At 74.1% G+C, this 16,794-nt stretch overlaps 1 protein-coding gene across 1 annotated transcript; it reads right to left on the bottom strand.

Moving 5' to 3' along the window:
• Positions 1 to 1,662: 1,662 nt before the first annotated feature.
• Positions 1,663 to 11,550, bottom strand: LOC142823520 (transmembrane protein 198-like). The gene is given in 5 exon segments (XM_075914615.1): positions 1,663 to 2,921; positions 3,110 to 3,300; positions 5,030 to 5,605; positions 11,389 to 11,484; positions 11,487 to 11,550. Coding segments are annotated over 5 exon segments (1,074 nt in total). The 3' UTR covers positions 1,663 to 2,774.
• Between the last annotated feature and the right edge of the window lie 5,244 nt (positions 11,551 to 16,794).

Genomic DNA, 16,794 nt, shown 5'->3' with positions numbered 1-16,794 from the left:
CTGCCCAGCCCCTTGAGCCCCCCAATCACCTGGCGGTGCCCAGCCCCTGAGCCCCCCAATCACCTGGCGGTGCCCAGCCCCTGAGCCCCCCAATCACCTGGCGGTGCCCAGCCCCTTGAGCCCCCCAATCACCTGGCGGTGCCCGGCCCCCTGAGCCCCCCAATCACCCGGCGGTGCCCGGCCCCCTGAGCCCCCCAATCACCCGGCGGTGCCCAGCCCCCTGAGCCCCCCCAATCACCTGGCGCTGCCCAGCCCCCTGAGCCCCCCAATCACCCGGCGGTGCCCAGCCCCTTGAGCCCCCCAATCACCTGGCGGTGCCCAGCCCCTGAGCCCCCCAATCACCCGGCGGTGCCCAGCCCCTTGAGCCCCCCAATCACCTGGCGGTGCCCAGCCCCCTGAGCCCCCCAATCACCCGGCGGTGCCCAGCCCCCTGAGCCCCCCAATCACCCGGCGCTGCCCAGCCCCGAGCCCCCCAATCACCCGGCGCTGCCCAGCCCCGAGCCCCCCAATCACCTGGCGCTGCCCAGCCCCCTGAGCCCCCCAATCACCTGGCGCTGCCCAGCCCCCTGAGCCCCCCAATCACCCGGCGCTGCCCAGCCCCGAGCCCCCCAATCACCCGGCGCTGCCCAGCCCCCTGAGCCCCCCAATCACCTGGCGCTGCCCAGCCCCTTGAGCCCCCCAATCACCTGGCGCTGCCCAGCCCCCTGAGCCCCCCAATCACCTGGCGCTGCCCAGCCCCTGAGCCCCCCCAATCACCCGGCGCTGCCCAGCCCCCTGAGCCCCCCAATCACCCGGCGCTGCCCAGCCCCGAGCCCCCCAATCACCCGGCGCTGCCCAGCCCCCTGAGCCCCCCAATCACCCGGCGCTGCCCAGCCCCCTGAGCCCCCCCAATCACCCGGCGCTGCCCAGCCCCCTGAGCCCCCCAATCACCCGGCGGTGCCCAGCCCCCTGAGCCCCCCAATCACCCGGCGGTGCCCAGCCCCTTGAGCCCCCCAATCACCCGGCGGTGCCCAGCCCCTTGAGCCCCCCAATCACCTGGCGGTGCCCAGCCCCCTGAGCCCCCCAATCACCCGGCGCTGCCCAGCCCTGAGCCCCCCAATCACCCGGCGGTGCCCAGCCCCCAATCACCCGGCGGTGCCCAGCCCCCAATCACCCGGCGGTGCCCAGCCCCCTTTGCCCCCCTAATCACCCGGCGGTGCCCAGCCCCCAATCACCCGGCGCTGCCCAGCCCCCTTTGCCCCCCTAATCACCCGGCGGTGCCCAGCCCCCAATCACCCGGCGGTGCCCAGCCCCCCAATCACCCGGCGGTGCCCAGCCCCCTTTGCCCCCCTAATCACCCGGCGGTGCCCAGCCCCCCAATCACCCGGCGGTGCCCAGCCCCCTAATCACCCGGCGGTGCCCTCTCTGCAGCAGTGCCAGTGCATAGAACCCCAGTCACCTGGCACCCCCCCACCTGCACATCCCCGCCCCCTTCGCTGCACATGGGCGCCATGCGGCCACCCTCGCCCATCAGCGCTGGACAATCCCGGCTCTTGGGGGGGTCTGAGGCCCCCCGCTGCAGGCCCCGGCGCTCAGAGCTGGCCATGTGCAGCTGGGGAAGCTGCGTCCGGCCGAGCAGAGGGGCGCTGGCTGCGCCCGGCCCGCAGGTCACGGAGGCGCGGCTCCAAAAGGCTCTTTACTGCGCGGCCGCGGCCGGGCCGCCTTTGGCACATTTACAAAAGGGGGAAGGAAAAGGGGGACCCGGCGCAGGGCCTGGGAAACATGCAGCATCCCAGGGCTAGTGGGGGACCCCGGAGATCGGCTGGGGGGCGGGGCAGCAGCTCCTGCCCCCAGGGGGCATTCGGGGCATGCTAGGGGCGGCGCTGACGGGAGAGGCGCACGGAGGGGAGCCGCCAGGCAGCCCCATCGCCCAGCATCAATGTACCACGGTGCCGCCTGAGTCCCGCCGGCCCCCGTGCCAGGCAGCCCGGGCAGAACAGCGCCCGGGAGGGGTCCCCCTTCGGCCCCTATCCCTGAGCTAGCCAGAGCCCCGCGCCCTGAGGGAGAGGCCTTGGCTTCATTCCTGCGCCCCTCGGGCCGCACCCGCCGCAGGCCGGCCGGGGGCCTCCTGTTCTCTGCCAGCAGAAAGGGAAGCCAGGGAGCGCAGGCCCGGGGGGGGGGGGGGGGGCTCTGGGGGCAAGGCAGCCAGGCAGCTGATAGAGGGAGGGGCCTGTGGGAGAAAGCAGGCCAGTCCCAGGTACGCAGGGGCCCTTGGTTCATTCGCCCTGCCACGGACTGGGCGTGGGGCGCTCAGCCTGCTCCAGCACCCGGGCGGCGCCGGCCAGAGCCCTGGGCATGCTCCGGCCCAAATGTCCCCTGCAGCCTCCCTTGCATCTGTGTCCGAGGGCCCTCCTGGGCCCGGGGCCGGTCCGCGCTGGTCCGGGTGCTGGGCCCGGGGCCCTGGCGGGCCGGGTGCTGGTCCGGGTGCTGGGCAGGTGGGGTCCTGGCGGGCCGGGTGCTGGTCCGGGTGCTGGGCAGGTGGGGTCCTGGCGGGCCGGGTGCTGGTCCGGGTGCTGGGCAGGTGGGGTCCTGGCGGGCCGGGTGCTGGTCCGGGTGCTGGGCCCGGGGCCCTGGCGGGCCGGGTGCTGGTCCGGGTGCTGGGCCCGGGGCCCTGGCGGGCCGGGTGCTGGTCCGGGTGCTGGGCCCGGGGCCCTGGCGGGCCGGGTGCTGGTCCGGGTGCTGGGCCCGGGGCCCTGGCGGGCCGGGTGCTGGTGTGGCTGGAGGCAGGGGCTGGCCTACACCCGGAGCGCTGGCCCGGAGCCCATGGTCAGGGGCACGGTGGAGCCGCAGTCATAGTCCAGCTCCACCCGGGCGCGGGTGCTCGTGATGAGGCTGCTCAGCGACGGGCCCGTCTGCCGCTCCCGGAAGCTCTGGATGTAGCTCTGCGGAGAGAGGGAGGGAGATGAGGCCCCTGCCCCCCCCGCCGGGTCCGCCTCGGCCAGGGCCGGCTCGCTGCCTGCTGCAGTACGGCCCTTCCCCGGCAGGGGGCGCCGCAGGGGCGGGCGCGTCAATCCCCTGGCGCAGGCTGCTGGCCCCGGCCCAGGGACCCCCCAGCGCCGCCCGCACTCACGGGGGAGAGCACGTCGCCGTCGAAGCGCCGCACGGGGGTGGGCTTGCGCCGGTAGCTGGGCTCGGGGGCGGGGGCCTTGTGCGGGGGGGCAGGGCGGTGAGGCGGCCGCCGCTTCCTCCTCTTCTCCTTGCGCTGCTCCCGCTGCCTGATCCGCATCAGCTGCACCCGCCGCTGCCGCCGGCTGATCACCACTGCGGGCAAGAGAGCGGGGCATGAGGGGTCTGCCCCCCCGGCCCCCTCTGCCCCCCCAGCGCCCCCCCCGGCCCCCCCCGGCACCCGGCCCTGCACCCGCCGCTGCCGCCGGCTGATCACCACTGCGGGCAAGAGAGAGGGGCATGAGGGGTCTGCCCCCCCCGGCCCCCTCTGCCCCCCCAGCACCCCCCCCCGGCCCCCGGCCCTGCACCCGCCGCTGCCGCCGGCTGATCACCACTGCGGGCAAGAGAGAGGGGCATGAGGGGTCTGCCCCCTGGCCCCCCCGGCCTGCCCCCCGGCCCCCCCCCGCCCCCCTAGCGCCCCCCGCCCCTGCACCCGCCGCTGCCGCCGGCTGATCACTGCCACTGCGGGCAAGAGAGAGGGGCATGAGGGGTCTGCCCCCCCCGGCCCCCTCTGCCCCCCCAGCACCCCCCCCGGCCCTCCCCCGGCACCCGGCCCTGCACCCGCCGCTGCCGCCGGCTGATCACCACTGCGGGCAAGAGAGAGGGGCATGAGGGGTCTGCCCCCTCCCGGCCCCCTCTGCCCCCCCAGCACCCCCCCCGGCCCCCCCCGGCACCCGGCCCTGCACCCGCCGCTGCTGCCGGCTGATCACTGCGGGCAAGAGAGAGGGGCATGAGGGGTCTGCCCCCTCCCGGCCCCCTCTGCCCCCCCAGCACCCCCCCCGGCCCCCCCCGGCACCCGGCCCTGCACCCGCCGCTGCTGCCGGCTGATCACTGCGGGCAAGAGAGAGGGGCATGAGGGGTCTGCCCCCCCCGGCCCCCTCTGCCCCCCCAGCACCCCCCCCGGCCCTCCCCCGGCACCCGGCCCTGCACCCGCCGCTGCCGCCGGCTGATCACCACTGCGGGCAAGAGAGAGGGGCATGAGGGGTCTGCCCCCTGGCCCCCCCGGCCTGCCCCCCGGCCCCCCTAGCGCCCCCCGCCCCTGCACCCGCCGCTGCCGCCGGCTGATCACTGCCACTGCGGGCAAGAGAGAGGGGCATGAGGGGTCTGGCCCCCGGCCCCCCCAGCGCCCCCCCCCCCGGCACCCAGCCCTGCACCCGCCGCTGCCGCCGGCTGATCACTGCGGGCAAGAGAGAGGGGCATGAGGGGTCTGCCCCCCGCCCCCCCGCGTCCCCCCCCGGCACCCGGCCCTGCACCCGCTGCTGCCGCCGGCTGATCACTGCGGGCAAGAGAGAGGGGCATGAGGGGTCTGCCCCCCGCCCCCCCCAGCGCCCCCCCCGGCACCCGGCCCTGCACCCGCTGCTGCCGCCGGCTGATCACTGCGGGCAAGAGAGAGGGGCATGAGGGGTCTGCCCCCCGCCCCCCCCCCCAGCACCCCCCCCCGGCACCCGGCCCTGCACCCGCCGCTGCCGCCGGCTGATCACCACTGCGGGCAAGAGAGAGGGGCATGAGGGGTCTGCTCCCCCAGCGCCCTCCCTGCCCCCCAGCGCCCCCCCCCCCGTCCCCCAGCGCCCAGCCCTGCACTCACCACTGCTGCCGGCTGATCACTGGGGGCAAGAGAGAGGGGCATGAGGGGTCTGCCCCCCCCGGCACCCGGACTTGCACCCCACATTGTCCCTCTAATCCTTCCCATCCCTGTGCACCAGCACGGTGGGGGCGCGCGACCCATCACCTCCGTATTGCTGCACATGGATCATGTCACTCTCCCACGACTCCCCAGGGGCTCCCGAGGCCCCGTCAGTGAGAGCCGCTGCCCCGCCCGCCTCACCTTCGGTGTGCGAGTAGCCCTCGGCCGTGACCTTCCACTGCACCAGCGCGCCCAGCAGGGCGAGCACGGGCCACACGCCCAGGATGACCCAGCTGTACCAGCAGAGGGGCCGGGCGGGCGCCACCTTGACGCGCTCGTAGACGTACTGCACCAGCAGCAGCAGCTCGATGAAGTAGTCGGCGGTGACGGTCATGATGGCGCTGCCGAAGACGGCCGTGGAGAGCGTGGTGAAGAGCTTCTGCCACTGCAGGGTGAGCACGGCGCCCAGCATGCCCACGCCCAGCAGCAGCCCGATGGGCACCCACACCGTGGGCGGGTGGTAGAACTGCTCCATGGCCACCAGCGCCGCCAGCGCCAGCAGCAGCCCCAGCAGCAGCCCCACCATGAAGAGCCCGACGCTGCGCACCAGCATGGTGACCAGCCCGCACAGCACGCCGATGCCCAGCCCGATGCCCACCGAGGCCTCCACGCTCAGCTGCGTGTCCAGCACCCGCTCCTTGTAGCACAGCATGAAGATGATGATGGAGCCGAACATCAGCCCGGTCAGGAACATGACGGCCTTGAAGCAGCGGTAGCCTGGGAGGAGACGGGGTCATAGCCAAGGGGGCTGGAGGCAGCACAGGCGGGCAGGGGGCTGCGGCTGGGGGCCTGGCACCAGGGAGACCCGGACTGTGGCTCTTGAGCCTGGGACACCCGCTGGGGACCCACCCAGGCTCTCTGGGCGGCACCAGGCCGGGAGCCAAGCTCTGGGCTCCGCACCGTGCTGAGACAGCGACCTGTCGGCCGAACGAATCCCCACTCCCGGGGCCCCTTGGTGCCTGAGCTGGGCCTGGGCCTAGGCTGAGCGCTGGCCTGGCCCTGCCCCCTGTGACGTGGGGGGAGGGGAGCTGCGCTGGGCTGTGCCCCGGTGTCCCCACCTGGCTGCGCTGGGCTGTGCCATTCCCCCTCACTCCCCCCACGTGCATTGGCCCAGCCGGGGCAGGGAACAAGGCTCTTCCCGGGGGAGACGCCACCTGGCTGGGGGCAGGGCCTGGGCTGGGCAGTCGTAGTGTGGGGAAGCACGGAGGAAAGAGACTAAACCCCAGTGTGGGGGTGCAGGGGCCTGTGAGCCCGCCCCCCAAGGGAACAGGGGCTGTCGGCCTGGCCTAGGCCCTTGTCAAACCTGCGCTGGGCTGCATCTCGGAGAAGCCATAAACCACCATCCCTGCGGCCCGGCGGAGTCCCCGCTGCGGATGGGGTGCAGGGTCGGGGGTTCCCAACGCGCCGTCACCCCCCCAGCCTCAGCCCCGTCTGGCTGGTCTCCCCAGCAGTGGGGAGGCAGGGACCCGGCTTGCTCTCCGGCATGGGCGGGCACAGGACAGTGCGCCCACGTGGGCCAAGCAGCCACGCCCGTCGGCAGGGCTCTGGGGCCACGCGCAAGGGACTGGCACCCCGGGATTGGGCTGCTTGCCAGCTGCCAGCACTTGGTGGCCGAGGCTGCCGACTTGCACGGTTCACGGGTCTGACGCTGGGGGGGCCCGCCGAGCGTTGGGAGCCTCTGGCAGGGCCTGTCCGGCGAAGCAGGAGCCGCCCGGCTGCAGGGAATGGAGCGTGGGCAGTGCCACGCCACATGGGAGCAGCTTTCCTGGGACCACTCCGCCCAGCACGGTGCCCCCGCACAACCCCCGCCGCGTGCACAGGCGGCTGCATGGTGCCACGGCCCGGGGTGGCGCAGGAACAGGCGGAGCAGCACTGCCCCCAGGCGGGTTTGCCCCAGTGCGGGAGGGGCCGGGGAGGCGCGGGAGCAGGCAGAGCAGCGCTGCCCCAGGCGGGTTTGCCCCAGTGCGGGCGGGGCCGGGGAGGCGCGGGAGCAGGCAGAGCAGCGCTGCCCCCGGGTGGGTTTGCCCCAGTGCGGGCGGGGCCGGGGAGGCGCGGGAGCAGGCAGAGCAGCGCTGCCCCAGGCGGGTTTGCCCCAGTGCGGGCGGGGCCGGGGAGGCGCGGGAGCAGGCAGAGCAGCGCTGCCCCCAGGCGGGTTTGCCCCAGTGCGGGAGGGGCCGGGGAGGCGCGGGAGCAGGCAGAGCAGCGCTGCCCCCAGGCGGGTTTGCCCCAGTGCGGGCGGGGCCGGGGAGGCGCGGGAGCAGGCAGAGCAGCGCTGCCCCCAGGCGGGTTTGCCCCAGTGCGGGCGGGGCCGGGGAGGCGCGGGAGCAGGCAGAGCAGCGCTGCCCCCGGGCGGGTTTGCCCCAGTGCGGGAGGGGCCGGGGAGGCGCGGGAGCAGGCAGAGCAGCGCTGCCCCCAGGCGGGTTTGCCCCAGTGCGGGCGGGGCCGGGGAGGCGCGGGAGCAGGCAGAGCAGCGCTGCCCCCGGGTGGGTTTGCCCCAGTGCGGGCGGGGCCGGGGAGGCGCGGGAGCAGGCAGAGCAGCGCTGCCCCCAGGCGGGTTTGCCCCAGTGCGGGAGGGGCCGGGGAGGCGCGGGAGCAGGCAGAGCAGCGCTGCCCCCGGGCGGGTTTGCCCCAGTGCGGGCGGGGCCGGGGAGGCGCGGGAGCAGGCAGAGCAGCGCTGCCCCCAGGCGGGTTTGCCCCAGTGTGGGTGGGGCCGGGGAGGCGTGGGAGCAGGCAGAGCAGCGCTGCCCCCAGGCGGGTTTGCCCCAGTGTGGGTGGGGCCGGGGAGGCGCGGGAGCAGGCAGAGCAGCGCTGCCCCCGGGCGGGTTTGCCCCAGTGTGGGTGGGGCCGGGGAGGCGTGGGAGCAGGCAGAGCAGCGCTGCCCCCGGGTGGGTTTGCCCCAGTGCGGGCGGGGCCGGGGAGGCGCGGGAGCAGGCAGAGCAGCGCTGCCCCCAGGCGGGTTTGCCCCAGTGCGGGCGGGGCCGGGGAGGCGCGGGAGCAGGCGGAGTAGCGCTGCCCCAGGCGGGTTTGCCCCAGTGCGGGCAGGGCCGGGGAGGCGCGGGAGCAGGCAGAGCAGCGCTGCCCCCAGGCGGGTTTGCCCCAGTGCGGGAGGGGCCGGGGAGGCGCGGGAGCAGGCAGAGCAGCGCTGCCCCCGGGCGGGTTTGCCCCAGTGTGGGTGGGGCCGGGGAGGCGCGGGAGCAGGCAGAGCAGCGCTGCCCCCGGGCGGGTTTGCCCCAGTGTGGGTGGGGCCGGGGAGGCGTGGGAGCAGGCAGAGCAGCGCTGCCCCCGGGCGGGTTTGCCCCAGTGTGGGTGGGGCCGGGGAGGCGCGGGAGCAGGCAGAGCAGCGCTGCCCCCGGGCGGGTTTGCCCCAGTGTGGGTGGGGCCGGGGAGGCGTGGGAGCAGGCAGAGCAGCGCTGCCCCCGGGCGGGTTTGCCCCAGTGTGGGTGGGGCCGGGGAGGCGTGGGAGCAGGCAGAGCAGCGCTGCCCCCAGGCGGGTTTGCCCCAGTGCGGGCGGGGCCGGGGAGGCGCGGGAGCAGGCAGAGCAGCGCTGCCTCGGGCGGGGCCGGGGCCAGGGCGGTGCGGGAGCGCACAACGCACCGCGCACCTCGCGTTGCGCGCTGTGCGCTGTGCGATGCACGCTGCGCGAGGCGCGCTGTGCGAGGTGCGTTGTGCGATGCGCGCTGCGTGCTGCGCGAGGTGCGTTGTGCGCTGTGCGCTGTGTGAGGTGCGCGGTGCGAGGTGCGTTGTGCGAGGTGCGCTGTGCGATGTGCACTGTGCGTTGTGCGTTGTGCGCTGCGCGGTGCGAGGTGCGTTGTGCGTTGTGCGTTGTGTGCTGTGCGAGGTGCGTTGTGTGCTGTGCGAGGTGCGTTGTGCGCTGTGCGATGTGCGCTGTGCGAGGTGCGTTGTGCGCTGTGCGCTGTGCGATGTGCGCTGTGCGAGGTGCGTTGTGCGTTGTGCGCTGTGCGAGGTGCGTTGTGCGCTGTGCGATGTGCGATGTGCGCTGTGCGAGGTGCGTTGTGCGTTGTGCGCTGTGCGAGGTGCCCTGTGCGAGGTGCGATGTGCGCTGTGCGAGGTGCGTTGTGCGATGCGCGCTGCGTGCTGCGCGAGGTGCGTTGTGCGCTGTGCGCTGTGTGAGGTGCGCGGTGCGAGGTGCGTTGTGCGAGGTGCGCTGTGCGATGTGCACTGTGCGTTGTGCGTTGTGCGCTGCGCGGTGCGAGGTGCGTTGTGCGTTGTGCGTTGTGTGCTGTGCGAGGTGCGTTGTGTGCTGTGCGAGGTGCGTTGTGCGCTGTGCGATGTGCGCTGTGCGAGGTGCGTTGTGCGCTGTGCGATGTGCGATGTGCGCTGTGCGAGGTGCGTTGTGCGTTGTGCGCTGTGCGAGGTGCCCTGTGCGAGGTGCGATGTGCGCTGTGCGAGGTGCGTTGTGCGCTGTGCGAGGTGCGTTGTGCGCTGTGCGAGGTGCCCTGTGCGAGGTGCGTTGTGTGCTGTGCGAGGTGCGTTGTGCGCTGTGCGATGTGCGCTGTGCGAGGTGCGTTGTGCGCTGTGCGATGCGCGATGTGCGCTGTGCGAGGTGCGTTGTGCGTTGTGCGCTGTGTGAGGTGCGCTGTGCGTTGTGCGCTGTGTGAGGTGCGCTGTGCGTTGTGCGCTGTGCGATGTGCGATGCGCGCTGTGCGATGCGCGCTGTGCGAGGTGCGTTGTGCGATGCGCGCTGTGCGTTGTGCGCTGTGCGAGGTGCGTTGTGCGAGGTGCGTTGTGCGCTGTGCGAGGTGCGCTGTGCGCTGTGTGTTGTGCGAGGTGCGTTGTGCGCTGTGCGAGGTGCGAGGTGCGAGGTGCGCTGTGCGTTGTGCGTTGTGCGCTGTGTGATGTGCGATGCGCGTTGTGCGAGGTGCGTTGTGCGTTGTGCGTTGTGCGTTGTGCGATGCGCGCTGTGCGATGTGCGATGTGCGCTGTGCGCTGTGCGAGGTGCGTTGTGCGAGGTGCGTTGTGCGCTGTGCGAGGTGCGCTGTGCGCTGTGTGTTGTGCGAGGTGCGTTGTGCGTTGTGCGCTGTGCGAGGTGCGTTGTGCGATGCGCGATGCGCGCTGTGCGCTGTGCGCTGTGTGTTGTGCGAGGTGCGTTGTGCGCTGTGCGAGGTGCGCTGTGCGTTGTGCGATGCGCGATGCGCGTTGTGCGTTGTGCGATGCGCGATGCGCGCTGTGCGAGGTGCGCTGTGCGTTGTGCGAGGTGCGCTGTGCGCTGTGCGATGCGCGTTGTGCGAGGTGCGTTGTGCGAGGTGCGTTGTGCGCGGTGCGTTGTGCGATGTGCGCTGTGCGCTGTGCGATGCGCAATGGCCGGTGCTTTCTGAATTTCCGGCTGGGCACCGGACAGAAGCCTGGCGGGGGCGGGGGAGGGACTGGGCGGTGGGAGCCTGTGGTCGTGTGCAAAGGCCAGGCGGGGTGGGGGCAGTGGCGCCAGCCCCACCTCCTGCCCCCCCTTCCTCCTGGCCAGCCCCGCAGCCCCCGACTCCCCCCGCCAGCCCTGCCTCCCTTCCCCCTGGCTGGTCCCTCCTCCCCCGCCGCCCACGATCAAGTGTGGCTGGTATTTGGGGGGGTCTACCCGGTAACCCGAGCTCCGTCACAGGAGCTGCCCAGGCGCCCAGGAGCCAGGCCCAGCCATTAGTTCCCGCTGGCCTCCGGGCTGACCCCCAGCGTGTCTGCAGCTCGCCGGCCCCTCTCCTGGCAGCCAGCCGGCCCTGGCCCCTGCCCTGCCGCGGCTCCTTTCGGCTTCTCCCCCAGTGGATGCTGCTGCTGGGCTGCCCTCCCTTCTAAGGTCACCCGCAGGCTCCGCCGCTCTCCGGCTGCAGCTTCCTCCGCAAAGGGTCTCTGGGCTGAACGCAGCCTGCAACTGCTCTGTGACCCGCAGACTCTCATCCCCTTTGCGGGGGCGGGGCTCTGATCACTGGCCCCTCCCATGTTCCCATGCGTGTGCAGAATAAACATTGTTGCACCAAGGCATGTGCGGCTGTGCACCACCAATAGAAACACCTGCTGTGGATGCTCTACTAATCACTGGGCGGCCCCTGAATCTCTCCTGGCGGCTGCCCACGAGCTCGGCTTGCCGGCGCACTGGCGCTGATCCAAAGCTTAACTGAGCCGATCGCGTGGCACCGAGCCAGGCCGCGCGGCTGTAGCACCGGCTGAGAGCGCCGAGCAGGGAAACAGCTGCTCAGCCGGGACTGGTGTCGCCGCGGTCGGGCAGCGAGCAGGCCGGACGGCCAGAAGTCGCTGGGAGACCCCTCAGACGCCCCATCCCTGTGCCCTGCCAGGGAGCGGTTCCAAGTGGTTCACGCAGCCGGCCACACGGCGCGGGCGTGGCTTGCCTGGCTCAGATCTCCCTCGGGCGGGGAGGGGGCCTGGGAAGGGGAGGACCCGGGCCTGTGGCTAGCAGCCTGCCCGGGAGCAGGGCCTCTGAGCCGGCTGGCCGCCCCTTGCCCGCCCCCCGCCCGGCACACGGCCGGGGCTGCGCTCACCGAAGAAGCAGTAGATGATCCCGAAGAGGCAGCACATGGCGCACACGACCGAGGGCACCACCTGGTACCGGCGCTCAGGCTCCTGCTCGCAGCTGGGCCCCACTCCTGCCCCGGGTCGTGCGGCAGCAGCTTGAAGCGCAGCGTCTGCATGGTGGCCGCCATGGCTCCCGGCGATCCCGGGGGGTCAGACGCCCCCGGGGCTCCCCGCTCCCCGCAGGCCGGGCTGCATCAGGAGCCCCCTGCAGCTGGCGAGAGGAGAGCCATGGGGAAGGGTGAGCTAAGGGCCCCTGCAGCATGGCGAGGGAGGGGCTCAGCCGCCGCCCGCCCCCCCAGACAGCCGGGGGACCCTGGGATGGCCCCAGCAGGCAGGGAGCCAGCCGGAGAGGCCCTAGGATGGGCACCCAGGGGACACTTCCTGGTAGGGACCCAGCCCAGGGCTCCCAGCAATGGGACCCTAACCCCTCCGCCCCCCCCCCCCCGTGCCCAGGCAGGGGCCCTGGAAGGCAGACTGCCCGATGGAGCTAAGGGCTGACACCCCTGGCATCTGGAGGAGGGCACTGGTCCGTGCAGTGTCTGCGGGGGGGGGGGGGTGCAGATCGGCTCCCCTGCCATCTGGGGGGGCACGGAGCAGCAGGCCCGGTGTCCTTGCAGTGTCTGCGGGGGGGGGGGGGGGCGCAGATCGGCTCCCCTGCCGTCTGGGGGGGGGCACGGAGCAGCAGGCCCGGTGTCCTTGCAGTGTCTGCGGGGGGGGGGGGTGGGGGCGCAGATCGGCTCCCCTGCCGTCTGGGGGGGGGCACGGAGCAGTAGGCCCGGTGTCCTTGCAGTGTCTGCGGGGGGGGGGCGCAGATCGGCTCCCCTGCCATCTGGGGGGCACGGAGCAGCAGGCCCGGTGTCCTTGCAGTGTCTGCGGGGGGGGGCGCAGATCGGCTCCCCTGCCGTCTGGGGGGGGCACGGAGCAGCAGGCCGGTGTCCTTGCAGTGTCTGCGGGGGGGGGGGGGGGCGCAGATCGGCTCCCCTGCCGTCTGGGGGGGGCACGGAGCAGCAGGCCCAGTGTCCTTGCAGTGTCTGCGGGGGGGGGGCGCAGATCGGCTCCCCTGCCGTCTGGGGGGGGCACGGAGCAGCAGGCCCGGTGTCCTTGCAGTGTCTGCGGGGGGGGGGCGCAGATCGGCTCCCCTGCCGTCTGGGGGGGCACGGAGCAGCAGGCCCGGTGTCCTTGCAGTGTCTGCGGGGGGGGGGCGCAGATCGGCTCCCCTGCCATCTGGGGGGGCACGGAGCAGTAGGCCCCGGTGTCCTTGCAGTGTCTGCGGGGGGGGGGCGCAGATCGGCTCCCCTGCCGTCTGGGGGGGGCACGGAGCAGCAGGCCCGGTGTCCTTGCAGTGTCTGCGGGAGGGGGGGGCGCAGATCGGCTCCCCTGCCGTCTGGGGGGGCACGGAGCAGCAGGCCCGGTGTCCTTGCAGTGTCTGCGGGGGGGGGGGGGGGGGCGCAGATCGGCTCCCCTGCCGTCTGGGGGGGGGCACGGAGCAGCAGGCCCGGTGTCCTTGCAGTGTCTGCGGGGGGGGGGGGGGGCGCAGATCGGCTCCCCTGCCGTCTGGGGGGGGCACGGAGCAGTAGGCCCGGTGTCCTTGCAGTGTCTGCAGGGGGGAGGGGGGGGCGCAGATCGGCTCCCCTGCCGTCTGGGGGGGGCACAGAGCAGCAGGCCGGTGTCCTTGCAGTGTCTGCGGGGGGGGGGCGCAGATCGGCTCCCCTGCCGTCTGGGGGGGGCACAGAGCAGCAGGCCCGGTGTCCTTGCAGTGTCTGCGGGGGGGGGGGGGGGGGGGGGCGCAGATCGGCTCCCCTGCCGTCTGGGCATGTCTGGGCCAGGTTCTGGGTTCCCAGCTGGCTGGGGGTGAGGGGCGCCGGGGGTGGCGGGGGGGGGGCAGAGCGCTGGGGGGGGGCTGCACTGGGGACACGCAGCATGGTTGTGGGTGCAGCTCTCGGGGGGGGGGGCTGGGCAGCTGTGGCAGGGCCCCTGGGCACCCCCCCGCTCGCACCCGAATGGCCCCCGGCTGCAGGGCCCTGTCGCCCCAGGGGAGCCCCCCTGCCCACTCCGCTGCCGCCCCATTGGCCACTCACTGTTGCTAGGCAGCCAAGGCGCTTGTGATTGGCTGCAGGGAAATTAGCCGTCTGCTGCCTCCTCTGCTACAGCCTCTCCCTCCATCCATCCAATGGGGCGCTGCCCCCCGGCCCCCCGGCCCCCATCCTCCCAGCCCTGCCCTCTGGTCCCCCATCCTCTTCCCAGCCCTGCCCCCCAGCCCCCCGGCCTCCATCCTCCTCCCAGCCCTGCCCCTGGTCCCCCGGCCCCCATCCTCCCAGCCCTGCCCCCCGGCCCCATCCTCCCAGCCCTGCCCCCTGGTCCCCCGGCCCCATCCTCCCAGCCCTGCCCCCCGGCCCCCATCCTCCCAGCCCTGCCCTCTGGTCCCCCGGCCCCCATCCTCCCAGCCCTGCCCCCCGGCCCCCATCCTCCCAGCCCTGCCCTCTGGTCCCCCGGCCCCCATCCTCCCAGCCCTGCCCCCCGGCCCCCATCCTCCCAGCCCTGCCCTCTGGTCCCCCGGCCCCCATCCTCCCAGCCCTGCCCTCTGGTCCCCCATCCTCTTCCAGCCCTGCCCCCAGCCCCCCGGCCTCCATCCTCCTCCCAGCCCTGCCCTCTGGTCCCCCGGCCCCCATCCTCCCAGCCCTGCCCTCTGGTCCCCCGGCCCCATCCTCCCAGCCCTGCCCCTGGTCCCCCATCCTCTTCCCAGCCCTGCCCCCCAGCCCCCCGGCCTCCATCCTCCTCCCAGCGCTGCCCCCCGGCCCCCCGGCCCCCATCCTCCTCCCAGCGCTGCCCCCCGGCCCCCGGCCCCCATCCTCCCAGCCCTGCCCCCTGGTCCCCCATCCTCTTCCCAGCCCTGCCCCCCAGCCCCCCGGCCTCCATCCTCTCCCAGCCCTGCCCCCGGCCCCATCCTCCTCCCAGCGCTGCCCCCTGGTCCCCCGGCCCCCATCCTCCCAGCCCTGCCCTCTGGTCCCCCATCCTCTTCCCAGCCCTGCCCCCCAGCCCCCCGGCCTCCATCCTCCTCCCAGCGCTGCCCCCTGGTCCCCCATCCTCCTCCCAGCCCGGCCCCCTGGTCCCCATCCTCCTCCCAGCCTGCCCCCTGGTCCCCCATCCTCCTCCCAGCCCTGCCCCCTGGTCCCCATCCTCCTCCCAGCCCGGCCCCCTGGTCCCCATCCTCCTCCCAGCGCTGCCCCCTGGTCCCCCATCCTCCTCCCAGCCCTGCCCCCTGGTCCCCATCCTCCTCCCAGCCCGGCCCCCTGGTCCCCATCCTCCTCCCAGCGCTGCCCCCTGGTCCCCATCCTCCTCCCAGCCCGGCCCCCTGGTCCCATCCTCCTCCCAGCGCTGCCCCCTCGTCCCCATCCTCCTCCCAGCCCTGCCCCCTGGTCCCCCATCCTCCTCCCAGCCCTGCCCCTGGTCCCCATCCTCCTACCAGCCCTGCCCCCTGGTCCCCCATCCTCCTCCAGCCCTGCCCCCTGGTCCCCATCCTCCTCCCAGCCCTGCCCCCTGGTCCCCATCCTCCTTCCAGCCCTGCCCTCTGGTCCCCATCCTCCTCCCAGCCCTGCCCCCTGGTCCCCATCCTCCTTCCAGCCCTGCCCTCTGGTCCCCATCCTCCTCCCAGCCCTGCCCCTGGTCCCCATCCTCCTCCCAGCCCTGCCCCCTGGTCCCCCATCCTCCTCCCAGCCCTGCCCCCTGGTCCCCATCCTCCTCCCAGCCCTGCCCCCTGGGTCCCATCCTCCTTCCAGCCCTGCCCTCTGGTCCCCCATCCTCCTCCCAGCCCTGCCCCCTGGTCCCCATCCTCCTCCCAGCCCTGCCCCCTGGTCCCCCATCCTCCTCCCAGCCCTGCCCCTGGTCCCCATCTCCTCCCAGCCCTGCCCTCTGGTCCCCATCCTCCTCCCAGCCCTGCCCCCTGGTCCCCCATCCTCCTCCCAGCCCTGCCCCCTGGTCCCCATCCTCCTCCCAGCGCTGCCCTCTGGTCCCCATCCTCCTCCCAGCCCTGCCCCCTGGTCCCCCATCCTCCTCCCAGCGCTGCCCCCTGGTCCCCCATCCTCCTCCCAGCCCTGCCCCCTGGTCCCATCCTCCTCCCAGCCCTGCCCCCTGGTCCCCATCCTCCTCCCAGCCCTGCCCCCTGGTCCCCCATCCTCCTCCCAGCGCTGCCCCCTGGTCCCCATCCTCCTCCCAGCCCTGCCCCCTGGTCCCCCATCCTCCTCCCAGCCCTGCCCCCTGGTCCCCCATCCTCCTCCCAGCGCTGCCCCCTGTCCCCCATCCTCCTCCCAGCCCCGGCCCCCTGGTCCCCCATCCTCCTCCAGCCCGCCCCCAGCCCCCATCCTCCTCCCAGCCTGCCCTCTGGTCCCCATCCTCCTCCCAGCGCTGCCCCCTGGTCCCCATCTCCTCCAGCGCTGCCCTCTGTCCCCATCTCCTCCCAGCCCGGCCCCCTGGTCCCCATCCTCCTCCCAGCGCTGCCCCCTGGTCCCCATCCTCCTCCCAGCGCTGCCCCCTGGTCCCCATCCTCCTCCCAGCGCTGCCCTCTGGTCCCCATCCTCCTCCCAGCCCGGCCCCCTGGTCCCCCATCCTCCTCCCAGCCCGGCCCCCTGGTCCCCATCCTCCTCCCAGCCCGGCCCCAGCCCCATCCTCCTCCCAGCCCTGCCCCTGGCCCCCATCCTCCTCCCAGCGCTGCCCCCTGGTCCCCATCCTCCTCCCAGCCCTGCCCCCTGGTCCCCATCCTCCTCCCAGCGCTGCCCCTGGTCCCCATCCTCCTCCCAGCCCGGCCGCCTGGTCCCATCCTCCTCCAGCCCGGCCCCCTGGTCCCCATCCTCCTCCCAGCCCTGCCCTCTGGTCCCCATCCTCCTCCCAGCCCGGCCCCCTGGTCCCCATCCTCCTCCCAGCGCTGCCTCCTGTCCCCATCTCCTCCCAGCGCTGCCCCCTGGTCCCCATCCTCCTCCCAGCCCTGCCCCTGGTCCCCCATCTTCCTCCCAGCCGGCCCCCTGGTCCCCATCCTCCTCCCAGCCCTGCCCTCCTGGTCCCCATCCTCCTCCCAGCCCGGCCCCCTGGTCCCCATCCTCCTCCCAGCCTGCCCCCTGGTCCCCATCCTCCTCCCAGCGCTGCCCCCTGGTCCCCATCCTCCTCCCAGCGCTGCCCCCTGGTCCCCCATCTTCCTCCCAGCCCGGCCCCCTGGTCCCCATCCTCCTCCCAGCCCGGCCTCCTGGTCCCCATCCTCCTCCCAGCGCTGCCCTCTGGTCCCCATCCTCCTCCCAGCCCTGCCCCCTGGTCCCCATCCTCCTCCCAGCGCTGCCCCCTGGTCCCCATCCTCCTCCCAGGCCACTGCCCCCTGGTCCCCCATC

Source organism: Pelodiscus sinensis, unplaced genomic scaffold, assembly GCF_049634645.1.
Source record: "Pelodiscus sinensis isolate JC-2024 unplaced genomic scaffold, ASM4963464v1 ctg188, whole genome shotgun sequence".
Classification (NCBI taxonomy): Eukaryota; Metazoa; Chordata; order Testudines; family Trionychidae; genus Pelodiscus; species Pelodiscus sinensis.
Note: the sequence above shows the minus strand (reverse complement) of the source record. Positions and strands in the feature narration are given on the sequence as shown.